General features: G+C 38.4%; 1 protein-coding gene across 1 annotated transcript; it reads left to right on the top strand.

The window, feature by feature from the left end:
• The first annotated feature begins 5,734 nt into the window (after positions 1 to 5,734).
• On the top strand, positions 5,735 to 15,315 carry LOC145773930 (glucose dehydrogenase [FAD, quinone]-like). The gene is made up of 13 exons (XM_082585055.1): positions 5,735 to 5,849; positions 6,228 to 6,288; positions 7,059 to 7,206; positions 7,357 to 7,636; positions 7,906 to 8,029; positions 8,314 to 8,536; positions 8,631 to 8,750; positions 9,793 to 9,896; positions 10,440 to 10,545; positions 11,043 to 11,235; positions 13,813 to 13,915; positions 14,454 to 14,573; positions 14,891 to 15,315. Exons 1-13 carry the CDS (start codon positions 5,735 to 5,737, stop codon positions 15,027 to 15,029), a joined length of 1,836 nt encoding a protein of 611 aa, XP_082441181.1. The 3' UTR covers positions 15,030 to 15,315.
• The last annotated feature ends 331 nt before the right edge of the window (positions 15,316 to 15,646 follow it).

The following is a 15,646-nucleotide window of genomic DNA, read 5'->3' on the forward strand; positions in this document are numbered from 1 at the left end:
AGTTACTTTCAGTTACTCATAAATCTCAACATAAACGCTGTAAACCAAATTTAAACAAACAATTATTTGCGGGAGGCGCATCCATTCTCCTCAACATTTATTAGATGTATCACGCACCCTGTGGTGCAAATTCTTTTCTAGTTACGCAGTTGCCTTTTCCTAATGTAATTTGTTTTCCGTCTGTCTGTTTTCCACACTATTGCTTATAATCGTTGCGTGTTTCTTGATGCTTATAGTCAGTTAGTTATAGTTACTTTCAAAAAGTTTAAATTTATTGTAATTTATACATATTTTCAGATTCCTGATGAGGGCTTAAGTTAAACCGAAAACGTTTGACTGTTAAACTACTTGTAAATATGTAAAATATATTGTTGTCATGCTCAACCCTGTGGTATTGTTGTGTTTTGCCTGTCTTTGGTACAAAAAAGCAAACTCTCTCCAGAAACTATATTCTCTTTAAATGCTCGAAACAAAGGAAATAATTTGTTTTCCCTGCTATGACTCAAGTTACTTAGACATCGACTTCCGATTTTGAATCGAGAAAACAATGATGTAATAAGGTTGCGAATAGTGAACGTAACACCAAGACTTCGGGTCCTAAATACTCCAGTTAATCGGCAGCAATGGCGAGTGGTTAGCGCGTTGGGCTCACAGTCGAAAGCCTGCATGTTCGACTCTAGCCACTCGCACTTGCTGTTGTTTCTCTGGGCAAGAAACTATACGATAATTGCCTCTACCCAGTGATCGATTTCGAGTAATGGGTAGTACCAAATTTAAGTCATAAGTAAAGTAGACAACCGGAAACAGACATTGCCGTCGGCTGCAGCGTGGGTCAGGTGTACGTCGGAAGGCGTACACCGATGCATAGCGCTCAAGTCCGCTTTCCCGCAATGCAGGATAAAGATAAACAAACAAACAAACAAACAAAAAACTACGGCTCCTGTACACCTCTGGCAGCTATACGACAAGCATGAACTGAGCTATCAAGTGTTGCCAAACACTTTTGCTAAACATTGCATAGAAAGTCACATATTGATCAATCACCAAAAGCAATTAATTTAGCCAAATCAGTTCTCAAAAAGCGCTAAAAAAGAGCCAAATCGCCAAACCATAAATATGAAGCCAAACGTCTTAAAAAATCGCCAGATTTCTGGATTTTGGCGATGAATTCGCCAATATGGCAATCCTGCTCCATAAGATCACAAAACAAGAGCGTCGCGCATGGGCAGTGCTGCTCCGAGTCCGATACAGCTGCGAGAAGAATGCATTATTGCGCGCAAACACGCATAAAGCATGACACAAACATGTGCAGAGAAATGGACGGCAATTAGAAACAGAAATTTCAATACAAAAGTAACTTGTAACTGTAACTGTTGAAAAAGTGCTAAAATAGGAACTAGTTACCGCGTTTCGTTACTTTTGGAAAATAGTAACGAAGTTACCGTTACAGTTACTCGAAAAGTAACTAGTTCCAGTAACTAGTTACTTTTGTAACTAGTTACTGCCCACCTCTGATTATGACTCACAAGGTTTATGAGGCTTTTGCAGAACATTGCTACTTTAACTTTGAACTTCTACATTACATGGATCAACTCTCCTTATCCGGTTCAACTCTCCTTAACCCTATGATCAACTCTCCTGTAGGTGCAGGAGAGTTGAGCCATTTGGCAAAACTTTTTTAAAGTTAAATTCTGAAAATACGTTTGATATTGACTAACATTTAATCAGAGTGATTGGAAGCCAATTGGTTCTATTTCAACATAAGCACACAACATTTGGACCAGCAACCATACAATCGGAAATATGGGCTCAAAAACAAAAATTGGCTCAACTCTCCCGCATCTCCCCTACTGTTGTGTACAGATTTGTTAACATTACACCACAGGGTCGGGTTCCAAGGGCCGTCTTTAAATGTAGCAAACCTAGCAAACCTGGCAAACCACAAAGTTGCCAGATAGTATTTTTTTTAATTGTATTTTTTTTTAAATTTCTTGGCGTTTTATTTATCGGGTGCATGTTTTTTAAAACCCTTTTGAATATGTTATTTGTTTAGTGTTGATGTTTTATTTTTATCAATAAAAAGATATCAAAATTTCTGCTTTGTTGGCTATGGTTAGTTTTGATATAAATACGTTTAAAGCAATGTCTTTGCGATCAACATTTGTGAGATGTTGAAAGGTAATATTTGGTAGTCATTCGGGAATCAGTAGGCCTACTCAATCTAGGGATGGTAGAAGTAGGAAATTGCTCACTCAGAAGTAAGGTGGACAACTGGAGGGTCATAATGTTATGACAAAATTTGATGCAACTACAGCTTGAGGTCTACTGCCATATGTCGCATACTCAGGTGCAGTTTATATGACCTGCCCACGTGTGTAAAAAGTGTAATCGCCAAAATAAATGTAGAAAATATGTGATATCGTGTTTATTTAATAATATTCAAGTCATGATAATGCAGGGGTAGACTTCATGCAACACCGGTAACGGTAGGTAGCCTCCTACTGCTGCAGTAAGATTTTGCAGATTTTCTAGCACTCAAAATTTTAACCAAATATAACAGTTCATTATTTGATGAGAATGAATTTACCTAAAAGCAAAGAAAATGTTGTGCAGTTCTGCTAATTTTTGAACTTATTAGTGGCCCTTTCAGCTGTCCATTTTGCAAGAAAAATGAGTAAAGTGAGTCGTCCCGGTATTCCACTGTCCCTAACTCAATCCCTTAGACCATGGTTGGGTGAGTTCACTAATCAGTGGTTCTCTAAAAACCGAGCTGCAGACGATAAACAAAACTTAACTTTTGCAGGAGACCGTAGTTCCTGGGCTACGCCGTGTGACACACAACGAAGAAGTTCCTAATGACAAGTTTTTGTGTGTGTTTAAAATGTAAGGAATATTTTGCAAACGAAACCGATTTTTCCAAAAGCTTTGGTCATTTAAAGTGTGTTTAAAATACCTATATGCTTTGGCTCTTTTTTGGGCTATTTGCAAAAAAAATAGATTTGATTTTGGGATTGATTTGAAACGTGTTTTTGGCTGGGTAATTTTGTGGAATCTGGCAACTCTGCAAGGTTTGCTTCTTTAAATGTAGCAAACCTCGCAAATCTTGAGAAAGGTTTCTACAATTGATGGCCGATGAGGTTTTCAACTGTTTATAGTTTGCATAAAATAGGTAGGCCTAGACTACTGACAACCTTACCATTACTTGCTGCTAGTCTAAATATATCTTCTTTAGGGAGACTATGAAAACCTATTGGGGTAGGCTTTCAAATGCAGAAACCTTCTCAAGCTTTGCGAGGAATTCGGAGTTCGCGACATTTAAAGACGCCCGCTGAGAAAACCTCATAACTATCAATTGACAAATGCACAAACCTTCCTCAGAGTCATAGCCTAGATCAGTGATTCTCAAACTGTGTGCCGCGGCACATCTAGTGTGCCGCAACAGATTCTCAAGTGTGCCGCGAATCTTTTTGAAATTTTGGAAAAGAACTGTATAAATATTTAAAATAAGCCATTCAAACAAGCATGCGACTTAAAAGCGCTTTAACTCCTTCAATAGCTGATAAATAAGCACATGTGATGATGAAACCTATTATGGCATTGCCGATACAGCAGGGTAATTGCCACGTCACTATTGGGCTACTGTGTTAGCTATTGCTAACATTACTTCCCACCATTTGGAAGCAATGAATCAAGCAATCTTTCTGCAGAAGAACAGCTCATTTGATTTACGAAACGACCCATTTTTCAAACGCTGTTTCCACAAAAAAACTTGGATGCATTTTGGCTGTCTGCTTCCAAATTCTATTTCATGATCCCGTGCAAAATCAATCAAAATTATATTGCCATTGCATCTTCATGGCTATGTGAACATGGCTTTTCTGTTTTGACTGAAATTAAAAGCTGTAAACGAGAGAGACTGCTTGAAATTGACGATGAAATTCGGGTATATGTTTGTCAACTTCAGTCGAAGCTTATATTGGTATAAACAAGCACATCCATCGCATTGACACGTGAAAATAAATTTTTTTAAAGCAACTTTTCTTCTTTTGCAAGTGTGCCGCGTGCGTTTTATATTTTTTCTAATGTGCCACAAGCTGAAAAAGTTTTGAGAACCACTGGCCTAGATAGTAGTAACCATCACTGGGTAATTGACATTGTACAATTACAAACCTTGTGAGGTTGGCGAGGTTTGAACGAAGCAAACCTTGCAGAGTTGCCAGATTCCACAAAATTACCCAGCCAAAAACACGTTTCAAACCAATCCCAAAAACAAACCTATTTTTTTGCAAGTAGCCCAAAAAGAGCCAAAGCATATAGGTATTTTGAACACACTTCAAATGACCAAAACTTTTGGAAAAACCAGTTTCGTGCACAAAATATCCCTTACTTTCTAAACACACACAAAAACTTGTCATTAGAAACTTCTTCGTTGTGTGTCACACGGCATAGCCTAGGGCAGGAACTACGGTCGCCTGCAAAAGTTAAGTTTATTTATCGTCTGCAGCCCGGTTTTCAGAAAAACAGTGATTAGTGAACTCACCCAAACATGGTTTAAGGGATGGACTACTGATTCCCGAATGCCTGACTACCAAATATTGCGTTAATATTAAGTTTCAATATCTCACAAGTGTTGATCGCAAAGGCATTGCTTTAAATGTATTTATATCGAAACTAACCATAACCAACAAAGCAGAGATTTTGATATCTTTTTATAGATGAGAATAGAACATCTGCAACATCAACACTAAACAAGTAACATATTTAAAAGGGTTTTAAAAAAACATTCACCCGATAAATAAAGCGCCAAGAAATTAAAAAAATACAATCAATCAATCAATCAATCATTTTATTTTTCGTCATTAACGCGTCCGGGACGAAAAAGATACTAACTACAAAAATCGATATAAACCTACCAGCACGTTAACGAACGGGAAAAGGTGGCAAAACCTTGAAAGGTTTAAAAAAAGTACCATCTGGCAACTTTGTGGTTTGCGAGGTTTGCTGCGTTTGTTTGCAAGGTTTGCTAGGTTTAAAATTGCAACATTTAAAGACGGCCAGTTCCAACTTCCAAGCGCAACTTACTGTCATCTGTTTTGTTGCTTTATAGAAATTAATTAGACCTTGTCAAGATAAAAGGGATATACACTATGCAGTTTTGTGGATTCACGTATTGTGTTTAGGTTGGATGTGAGTGTGGAAATGTGGTTGGTGTAGTTTGGTCGATTTAAATTGGCGTTGTCTGTAGGCTATCCCAGGAAGGATGTAATGATGAAATGAGTTCGATAGATCTAACAAATGTTTCATTGCTAGGTGTCAAGTTGTAAGCTGAGCATATTTCAAGAAAGGTACTGCCCGTTATGGTCTAGCAATTGGCCAAAATAGAGAATTTCTGCCTCAGCTACTTGTATTTCCCATTGAGCTTTATTGATTTGTTTAACCACGGGACTGACGCAAAGTCTCGGTGTGTGATGCGTTATAGTGGCATATTTGTATAAGTGGCGTATTAGTATAATATTTGTAGAGATTTCATGCATGTTGGAGTTGACTGGAAAGTATAATATAATTTACACGAAATCATTCTTGTATCACTTGTTCAGTTTGTGCTTTTCACTCCGGAGTGTCGTTACAGTTACCATACATATAATGCAAAGTCAAATTTATCTTACAATTTTCAGTTGATAGTACTGTACATGCAGATTTGCAGTAAATAAGCTAGACTAGCTGAATTTCAGTAATGCTCAGGTCAATATTATTTGTAGTAGCAATTGCAGCCAGCATTCCTTACATTTTAAACTGGTATTATTCCATCAGCGTAACTGAACCATTGCAAGAATATGACTTTATTATAGGTGGGTGAAGTATGGTTGTTTTTCAAGGCAATGTTATTCAGAACTTGGGCATAGTTATGAAGCTACCCGGTTACATAATTGCATAATTTTATTGAAAAGTTTGTTCAAGTGTTATTGTTCATTGATGTTGAAGAATTCTATAAGAATTTCCTATTACAGGAATTTTTTGAACAGTGTTGAATGTTGATTGTTATCTGCTCTAAGTTAGCAAATAACTTCAGCCTCCCATTGCTATCAATACCGTATGTGACCAAACACCTTTCAATCCTCCTTCCGTAATCGCAATATTTGTTTATAGGCCTAATTTATATTAATTCCATGATGAGAAAATGTTCAACCATACAAAACAATTTATATTAATTGAACTGATATTTTCAGTTGGAGCTGGGACTACCGGTTGTGTGATTGCAAATCGTTTGTCTGAAATACCAAACATTAAGTAAGTTGAAACGGTGTTTTATATATGGTATATATTTCATTTATTTTAGGCATGTTTAAATGTACTGTACCTTCAATGCTAAAAGTATTTAAGCTGTGTTTTGTTTCTGCATAAGCTTTAGTTTATTTATGAATATGTATGGTGCCGACATATTAGAACTGCCATACAAGATAATTTTCTGTGTAGCCTACTACATTTAATTTTTACTTATTAATGTAGACTAAGTTGTGGTCAGGGCGTTCTGTCGACTGCATTGCCAAGTGGTGAGAGCCCTGGAACGACGTTCAAAAGGGCGCCGATTCGACACCGCTCAAGAGAATGCGGCTGTGTCCTTAATAAGACACTTAAAGGCGTGCCTGAAGGTGGTCATGAAGATTAGTGTCCTTGCCTTCCCGTCCACTTAATCAGAATCTTCAATCACCTGGCATATGCCTGGATACGACAAACAAAAACAGGGCATTCTGTTGCTGCCCAGCTGGGACAAGACAACTGACCATAGCAGACCTGTAACAGGGACATTTCACCATGAGTTTTCTTGGCGTGAATTCTATTGCATCCATTGAGCATATCTTACCTTTTACAGATACTTTTGTTTACCAATGACAGGTCTGCGACAGGTTGGTTGCGACCATGGTCCGTTATCTTGCGATAGGTCGGTCGCGACAGAATGTTGTGTAACCATTTATGTTTGATCATTCTCCCCAGATTAGAAGTATTAGCTAAGAATTGCAGCATTAAATAGTTTTTTATAGAATAAGCTTACTTTTCAGAGTTCTTCTTGTGGAAGCAGGAGGGGAAGCCCCTCTCAATCCCATTGTGAGCACTCCTGTGTTAATGACATTGCTTCAAAAGTCTCAATACGATTGGAAATATGTTACTGAGCCACAAAAATATTCAAGCAATCACCTGAAAGATAGGGTAAGATGGCAAATGGCACAAATTAAAGTTCTGTCAGCACAAAGCATTGTAATGCATGAAAAGTTTCGCAAATCTACTGTGCGATAATTACATTTGTCGTTTGTAGTTGGGTGGGCTTTTTCTGTTAATGCATTTAATCTTTCATCTTAGAAAAGCGCTTGGCCCAGAGGAAAAATTCTTGGAGGATCCAGTACTATGAACTACATGGTGTACACAAGAGGAAGTCCTAAGGATTATGATTCTTGGAGTAAACTGGGGTTGAACGGATGGAGCTATGAAGATGTTCTTCCATATTTTAAGAAAAGTGAAAAGATGAATGACAAAGAATTTGAGAATTCAAAGTATCATGGATTTGATGGATACTTGAATGTTGGTGTCCGTAGAGAACATGAAGCTGCAGATTGGTTTGTGGAAGCTGGAAAGGATTTAGGTACCATATCCCACATTACCATTTCCGAATTTATAAATTATTGGTTAAACATTACCTCTTGTTTTTTGAAATCTCTTATAAATTGTATTCTTGTACTTAACGACCATGATTGTAATGTACAGTGTACTGTACACCTGACATTTTTATTATTAATGAATGACACATACTAATATCGATTACTGAGTTTAAATGATGATGCCTACATTGCCTACCGGCAAGTTTTAATTTGGTATATATATTTGTTAAAATGAGTTCAATAATCATGATAGGATACAAGAGCATCGACTATAATGGAATTGAAGATGAAGGATTTTCTCGTGTTCAGAGCACAATAGTGAATGGAAAGCGAGAGACTGCTGCTACTGCTTTTCTGTATCCATTTGCTCATCAAAGGTAGTTGGTTAGCAAAATGTATCAACATAAAGACTATTATCATTGCAACAGTTAACTTTGTCAAGTTTGTTAACCTTGTTAGCATTGTTTTCGTTGAATAAACTGTTGGTTGTTTGATCAAAGATGTTTTCAATTACACAATAACAAGAGTTAAATCAGTAGGTTATTTGATCTTCCTTCCATTCGTATCTGTACAGTGTACAGCGATTGATACATCGAGTATATCCGTGAAGAATGTACCGACCCATGATTCTTGTCCCATTTTTTTCATGTCATTTTCCCAGAAACAACCTCCACGTCATAACAAACGCTCACGTCACTCAAGTTTTGTTCAAAACCAGCACTGGCGACCTCCCACAGGCTGAAGGCGTCGAGTTTGTTCGAGAAGGTAAAACATACCAAGTTAAAGCGAGCAAAGAAGTGATAATAAGCGGTGGGGTCATTGGAACTCCTCATCTTCTCATGTTATCTGGGATCGGACCTCAAGGTCATCTCAAGGACAACAAGGTGTGGGTCTGTTCTATAGAATTCGTGGCAGATGCATGCTGTGCACAGTGCTGTATACACTTTTTATATTGTAGCTCAGTAACCTTATTTTTAGATCCCCGTGGTAGCTGACCTTTCTGGTGTAGGGTCGAACCTACAAGATCACGTGTTTAGTGCAGTTGCCTTCCAAAGCAAGGAAAATATTGAAGGTCACGTAATATCTTCTGATAGCCTTGTAAGTTGCACGTCATAAATGTTGTATGTGACGTATGCTCAGTCAAATATTACACTAACTTCGGTTGTGCATGTTGGAACAAGGTTGAAATCTGTCGTTCGGCTGCCTGGTGTGAAATCGTTGCGTCAGATTTTCCCGTTTCCTCCTTTAAATCAGGATTCAGACTGCATGTGGTTTCTTAGTTATGCGATACGGCTAATCGCGTCGCTCGATCCATCATACACAAATGCATTGGAGTGTTTGCACTGTGTGCAGGTTGTCCGCAGTCAACCATCCAACTGGAAGGGTGGTAACGCAACGCATCCCACGCTATGTCAGTCTTAGACCATCCTAAGGTATTTTTGCGTAAAAAAACACCAACCTAGGCGAATTCTTACATGAGGGAATGACAGAAAAATACCTTTTTGCATCAAAACAAAATACCTTTCAACAAAAAAAGGAAGTATAATATGTATAGTTGGGCAGATTTGAGTTCAACTACAGACTTTTGTTGATGCATTTTTTTTCATGTACTGCGCTGTCCACTAGAACTAAGGTATTGATAAAAGTCCGGGATGTCCAACTCTACTTGCCAAGAGAAGGGTGCGTTAAACAGAAGTGTTACTAGATGTATTTGGCAGAATTTTTGTTTATTTGTACAGCGTTTTATCTGTTTTTATGTTTTTTTTTTCTAAACCTGATTGTTACTCTCTATACTGTGGTAAGGTTAAAAAGATTTATTCAAATAAATAAAGATTTTTAAGTTACTGCAAGTCCAAGCAACTATGATGAGCCAAAATTAAATAAGGAACGTTTTGTACAACGAGTACAAACTGGATGGTTGCCTAGCATATGGCTGCTGACTTATGATTGCCTAGCATGTGGCTGCTGACTTAGACTACAGTACAGCAGTAACTTGTGAATTCAGCTTGATGAAGTGCAGTTTGAGTTTTTGCTCGTATTTTGGAATGCATCACATAGGAATTCTCACCAAATGGTATCAGTCTGTTCTACTGGATGATTGTTATTACTTTTCACTGGTTAACTTTACATCAACACGCAGCTCTCTCTATCTAACATCCTTTCATACCTGGCCGATGGAAGTGGTGACTTGGGCAGCTCAACATTGGATTCTGTTGCCTACTTGAAGTTGGGCGAGGACAAACAGTGAGTTACGTTTATTTTAAGAAAACTATAATACTTTTATGTACACCAGAGCTTCTACGAATTTTTTCCCCTCATACACAAGCTAATAATTATTTTAACATTTTTAAATATAAATATTTGTACTGTGCTTCTGGTATTTGATTTTTTACGGTGTTTCTCATTTCCTCAATTTGATTGCTCTCACAAATTTCTTCCTTCAAGAATTTTTAGTCACATTTCTTCAATCTTTAATGTTTCCTCTAAAGTGAAAGCTTTGATTATCAGTATGGCCACTGGAACAGCAATCGAGAGGGCGCCGGTTCGACACCGCTCAAGAGCATGCGGCTGTGTCTGTGGCAGGACACTTTAAGGCATGCCTGAAGGTGGACACGAAGATTGGCTTCCTTGCCTTCCCGTCCACTTAATCTAAATCTTCAACCACCGGGTGAAAGCCTGGATACGCCAAACAACAATCAGTATGGCTACCAGTTTTACCAAAATTATTCTTTGAAAGGTTGATATGTCAAAAGTAAACAAGTAGGGATCGAGTTGATTTTTTTTTAGATTGAAAGCGCCAGATATGATTCTTTTCTTCCAGTCGCTTCAAGCCAAAGTGAACGATCAAAAAAATAATGACCTAGTGATTGACATCATGAACTTGTTACCAGAGGTATTAAGTCTAAGCATATTCTATTGATATATTGTGACATAACCAGAGATTGTCATTTCAAGAAATCAAGTTTGCTCTGATGACTTGAAACTTTTCTTGATATTTTGCTGATCTGTTTACCCATCTCATAAAAATTTTCATTTTACATCGTTTCAACATCCACAAACGTTACACGAGCGATATAAAATAAACAAACTTATGTGATAGCTGGTCAGTGGTCATCACAAGCAGTGCATGGGAATATCACATAATTCCGTGAACAAACTTAGCAATTGCTTTTATGAACCTTTGTAACCGGATATGTGTGATGGAGGAACTTATGACCTCATCAGATGAACCATTCCCTTGAAAGGGCCCTTCCAAAGTTTGAAGATGCGCGTTGGCAATAATTGCTATAATGGCAGCACAAATTGCGTCGTTTTTAATTCATTCAAGGTCTAAAAAACGTTTACAGCCGTTGCATCAATCTAACCAACTTTACATGGCTTACTTTATAGCACTTAAATTCTACAGTCGAGCGGATTAAAGAAATGGATGAGGATAGCTTCAGTGATTTCAACGTTTTGTTGACATTATCCCACCCCAAAAGCAAAGGGTCAATCCGTCTAAAATCAAGCAATTACACGGACCATCCTATCATTGATATGCAATACTTGTCCGATCAAGAAGATGTGGATAATTTAGTTAAAGGTAATTCAATTCAATTTTTTTGTCGGAATGCAAAAGAAACGATATTTTGGGAATAGATGCACCAACAAAAGGAATAGGTCATAAAACCATAATGGTTTAAGTCGTGTATGCAAAGGTCTAATCCTAAGGTGTATGTATTAGGGTGTACCATTTTTCAAAAAGTTTTTAGAAATTAGTGCGGCTATGTATCGCGGGTTTCCACTTTTGTTAAAAAGTATTTTGGTGGAGTTTCAGAATTTTCCCGCCAAAACTGTGGTTCTGCCGCCATTTTGAAAAAATGGCGGCCAGATGAGATATCATGAAGATCTACAGCCTTAAACTGGCGCAATGTGATCATGTAATATGTCGATTACAGGGTTTTTGGGGTCAAAGAACACGAATCTGAAATCAAAAACGCTCTACGAGAACAATTTTGCAAAGTGAAGTTTTACCCCTTGAAATTAATGGTGAAATTTTACAGACATGGACACAACCTGCTCAAGAATACCTCACGCCAGAATGAATAATCCTGAACTATTGTCAAACTTTTGAAATGACAACACGATTCATTTACAAACAATTTGAGTTAATCACTCTCAGACATGATCCATCCCTGTTTCTTCTGCATGCTATTCCTTTATTATCATCAACACAATACCAGAGTTAAGCAAACACCCAATTCACTAAATTCTTGACGAATTTCTTTGACAATTGAGTTTGGCTAACGTAGCATTTTGTAATCTGAAAACTGGTCTCTGTGCCTTTGCACAACAAGCAAGAGTGCTTGCCGGTGGCTCTCGTCCGAACACCTGTCAATAGAATCAGTGAATAGCTTAATCCCGCGTTCCGCAATATCGTTGACCACCCTTACGTTCAAAGTGAATTTGTTTAGTTTCTGACGTTCTGATGAAACATATCCTCTCATTTTCAGAATCTTACCGTCTCAGTGAAATATTTCCAAATCAGGGGCCTGGAACTCATCTCTGATATTTTGGGAGTGAGAGGACCTAGTCTTATTAGCCAGTATGAGCTATTGTGGCTGAGATATTAATATCAGACTTGTATGCCGGACGCTCGAGCCACAGCAGCCACGAACATTGTTCTTTGCCGATAGCTCAATCCAAGTCGATCAGATGTTAAAGCTGTAGGCAACATAATATTCATTTTCTTTCTCTTCCTTTCAGGAGTTTTCCAGTTGTCGCTTTATATTTCTTCATCTGTAGCCTACTCCAACTTCCCTGTTTTAAGGTCAGCAACATCCTCTTTCTATTTCCTTTCACCAGCTGCACGTGTAGTTTTTCTCTAGCTAAGTCCCATCTCTTCTGCAGAGCATCTGTGCACAATGCGCAACCTAATTGATCTCGCTGGAGCTGATTTTTCAGATGTTCCAGATCTGTCTCCCAGTCAATGATACCAGAATGCATGAGAATTGACTGCGAGGTAGTCTTAGATATATTCAGAGCATCCTTGAGCTTTTCTTCTATATCACGCTAACATTTTTTAAATAAATCACTTTTATTCCTCTCACGCCTAGAATCAAGTTCTAGTTGATAACAAGTTTCATACAAACTCCTCAGATGCCGGTCTATATCCGCATTTTAACAATAACCTTACACGATTCCTTCTCTGTTCCAGATTGTTTCTCGTTCTTCTTACTAAATACCAAACCCACGCCAAAATGATGTTTCCATACCTGGCGAATTTCCTCCCTTGCTATCACGATGGATTGGTTGATCGTTCTGTGACTTTCGTCTCTGAGGAACAACAGCCTAGCTAGAACGTCAGAGCTTTTAGGAAGCTCAGAAACACCTAGTCTGTGCTAGTGGTCCCAATGAGGAAGTACTTTCTTTTTAGTGTTTGTGCCAATGACGGGTATGCTTCACCGGCCGTCTCATTCAGTGGCATAACTGATCTGAATCTTGTAACTTGGGTAGGATCATTAGCTACTCTTCGAGTCACTGTAGCTAATGAAGATCTTCGTCGTGTAGAATTAAGGCATTTACCCAGTTGGGAGAGTTTACTTCTGTTTTTCGAACCTTTTGGTTAAGGTTAAAATGACAATAAGATGCTCTTTTCATGTAAATCTGCAGTCCAAAACAGTGTGGTCACATCAATATGTCAAAATTCACTTTGCAAAATTGTTGACGTAGAGCGTTTTTGACTTCAGATTCGTGTTCTGTGACCCCAAAAACCCTGTAATCGACATATTACATGATCACATTGCGCCAGTTTAAGGCTGTAGATCTTCATGATATCTCATCCGGCCGCCATTTTTTTCAAAATGGCGGCAGAACCACAGTTTTGGCGGGAAAATTCTGAAACTCCACCAAAATACTTTTTAACAAAAGTGGAAACCCGTGATACATAGCCGCACTAATTTCTAAAAACTTTTTGAAAAATGGTACACCCTAGTATGTATCCATAAATACCATTAGGCACGGTCACCAAACCTAATACTTCAAACAAGTAGATAAATAAGTTGAAAAAATCAGTCGTCTTTTCATTCCTAAAACACTGGAATGCCAGTTTTTAAAGCAATGCAGGGATGACTGAACGTTTCCCGTTTCCACCTGTCTTGCTTACCCTGATATTTTTAAGGCTTCCGGTTCCTGGAGAAAATGGAACAAACTCCAACCTTTAAGTCGCGTGGAATTAAAATGGTTTTTGTTACCCCTCTCTGTGAATCGGAAGAAGAGCCGAGGTAATTATACCCCTTCATTGATATAAGCTGTGTTGCATTATTTATTGACATCTATTAAACGTAAAATTCCGAAGTAGTGTTTTGTGTTGTTGTTGGCTTAAAAAGTGCAGTAGGCTAGCTGAGAAAATCACACTTCAAACACAATAATTATGTTTACCTGGGGATTGTGTGACTCACCAGCCTGTGTTTGTGGTGACTGTCAAACAGCACAGCACATCATTAATCACTGTCCAGTGTTTCGACCTGCAGAACATGTGGATCTCATAGATCCCGAAATGAAGACATCGCACTGGCTGCAACAATTGGGAGATGTTGCCTGAATTGCTGCCTCGTAAGCAAGAAAAAGAAGCTGAGAAAATAATTCAGCTAACAAATAACGTTTTAATAGAAACCTCTTTTACTTCAGCCACTGTATAGCTTGGTTAGTTGTGCTGTGACGGTATTAAAATTGCCTTCCGCTTCTCACCCAACCAACAGGCTCCAGCTGTGACGATGTGCTGCTGCGATCAATTCATTGAAACATATTTTGTTGTGCTAGGAGCGACGAGTTTTACAAATGCATTGTAAGAAAGCATATCTTCACTGAGTACCATACTTGCTGCACCGCCAAGATGGGAAGGAAAGACGATGAACTGGCGGTGGCTGATGAGAGAATGAGGTTTGTTCAATTGTTTAGTATTGTGCTACTCGCCGTGTTGTTTATGACGTCATATCATCCCTGCTGTACCGCCAAGATGGGAAGGAAGGACGATAAAATGGCAGTGGTTGATGAGAGACTTAGGTTTGTTCAATTGTTTAGTATTGTGCTACTCACCGTGTTGTTTTCTAGTTGATCTGTTGCATCAAGATTTTATCTTGAACGAGGTTGCTTTTTCATCTGCTCCAGGGCATATGAAAGATTATCATGATGTGTAGACAAACATTGTAGTGTGGTTAAAAAATGTCGCCTTCATCCGAAATCATTTTTTCTTTCAGAGTCTACAAAGTGAAAAGTTTACGGGTCGCTGACGCCTCGGTCATGCCGGATGTGACGTCAGGGAACTTGCAAGCACCTTGCTACATGATTGGTGAGAAAGCTTCGGATATGATCAAAGAAGATTGGAATCTACTGTAGATTATTTCTTGTTACAAAGTTATCGAATTAGCGTCCAACTCCGTAGTGAGAAAGTCACGGCTTTACCTAGATGTGCCGCCTTTTAATCATTTTCTTACCATAACCTCACAGATTTGTTGGCAAAGTTATCGGATTAGCATCTAATACTCTCGTCCAGGGTTTCTCAACTCGCTTGAAAGTGTGCATCACAAGGCCATTGGTGTGCCTTTTGTGGACCCCCAAGTGGCCAAATCAATCCAAACAGGCACACAGCATATACACAAGCCTTCAATGTGGTGTTACCACATGTGACTTTTATTGATAAGCTTTTTAATGTTAGAAATGGTGTTAAAGAAGGTACAACGTGGACCATGATATAATCCGGACTGCGGCGATCGCTGTTATCCCAAGCTACAATTATGTAGATTTGATCCACTAATAAGGAATGTTTCTGATCACAAGGATACTCGTATATAGCCAACTTGAAATAATCTTTTTGTAACGTCGTCGTTTCTACTATATCATTCAACAAAGTAAAATTGATTTTAAAACACATGAACTTCATTTGCGGAGTATGCAGCCAATTGTATGCAAATCATTCATTTATTTAAACATTTCGTGGGCCCCTCAATGGGTTA

This window comes from Aplidium turbinatum, chromosome 7 (genome assembly GCF_918807975.1).
Source record: "Aplidium turbinatum chromosome 7, kaAplTurb1.1, whole genome shotgun sequence".
Taxonomy (NCBI): Eukaryota; Metazoa; Chordata; class Ascidiacea; order Aplousobranchia; family Polyclinidae; genus Aplidium; species Aplidium turbinatum.

Bases quoted from the DNA above. Each gene is read 5' to 3' on its own strand.
- LOC145773930 (XM_082585055.1), top strand. From the start codon at position 5,735: ATGCTCAGGTCAATATTATTTGTAGTAGCAATTGCAGCCAGCATTCCT. The intron at 7,207-7,356 runs GTAAGATGGCAA...CTTTCATCTTAG, and splicing joins GCAATCACCTGAAAGATAGG to AAAAGCGCTTGGCCCAGAGG. The intron at 10,546-11,042 runs GTATTAAGTCTA...CTTACTTTATAG, and splicing joins TCATGAACTTGTTACCAGAG to CACTTAAATTCTACAGTCGA.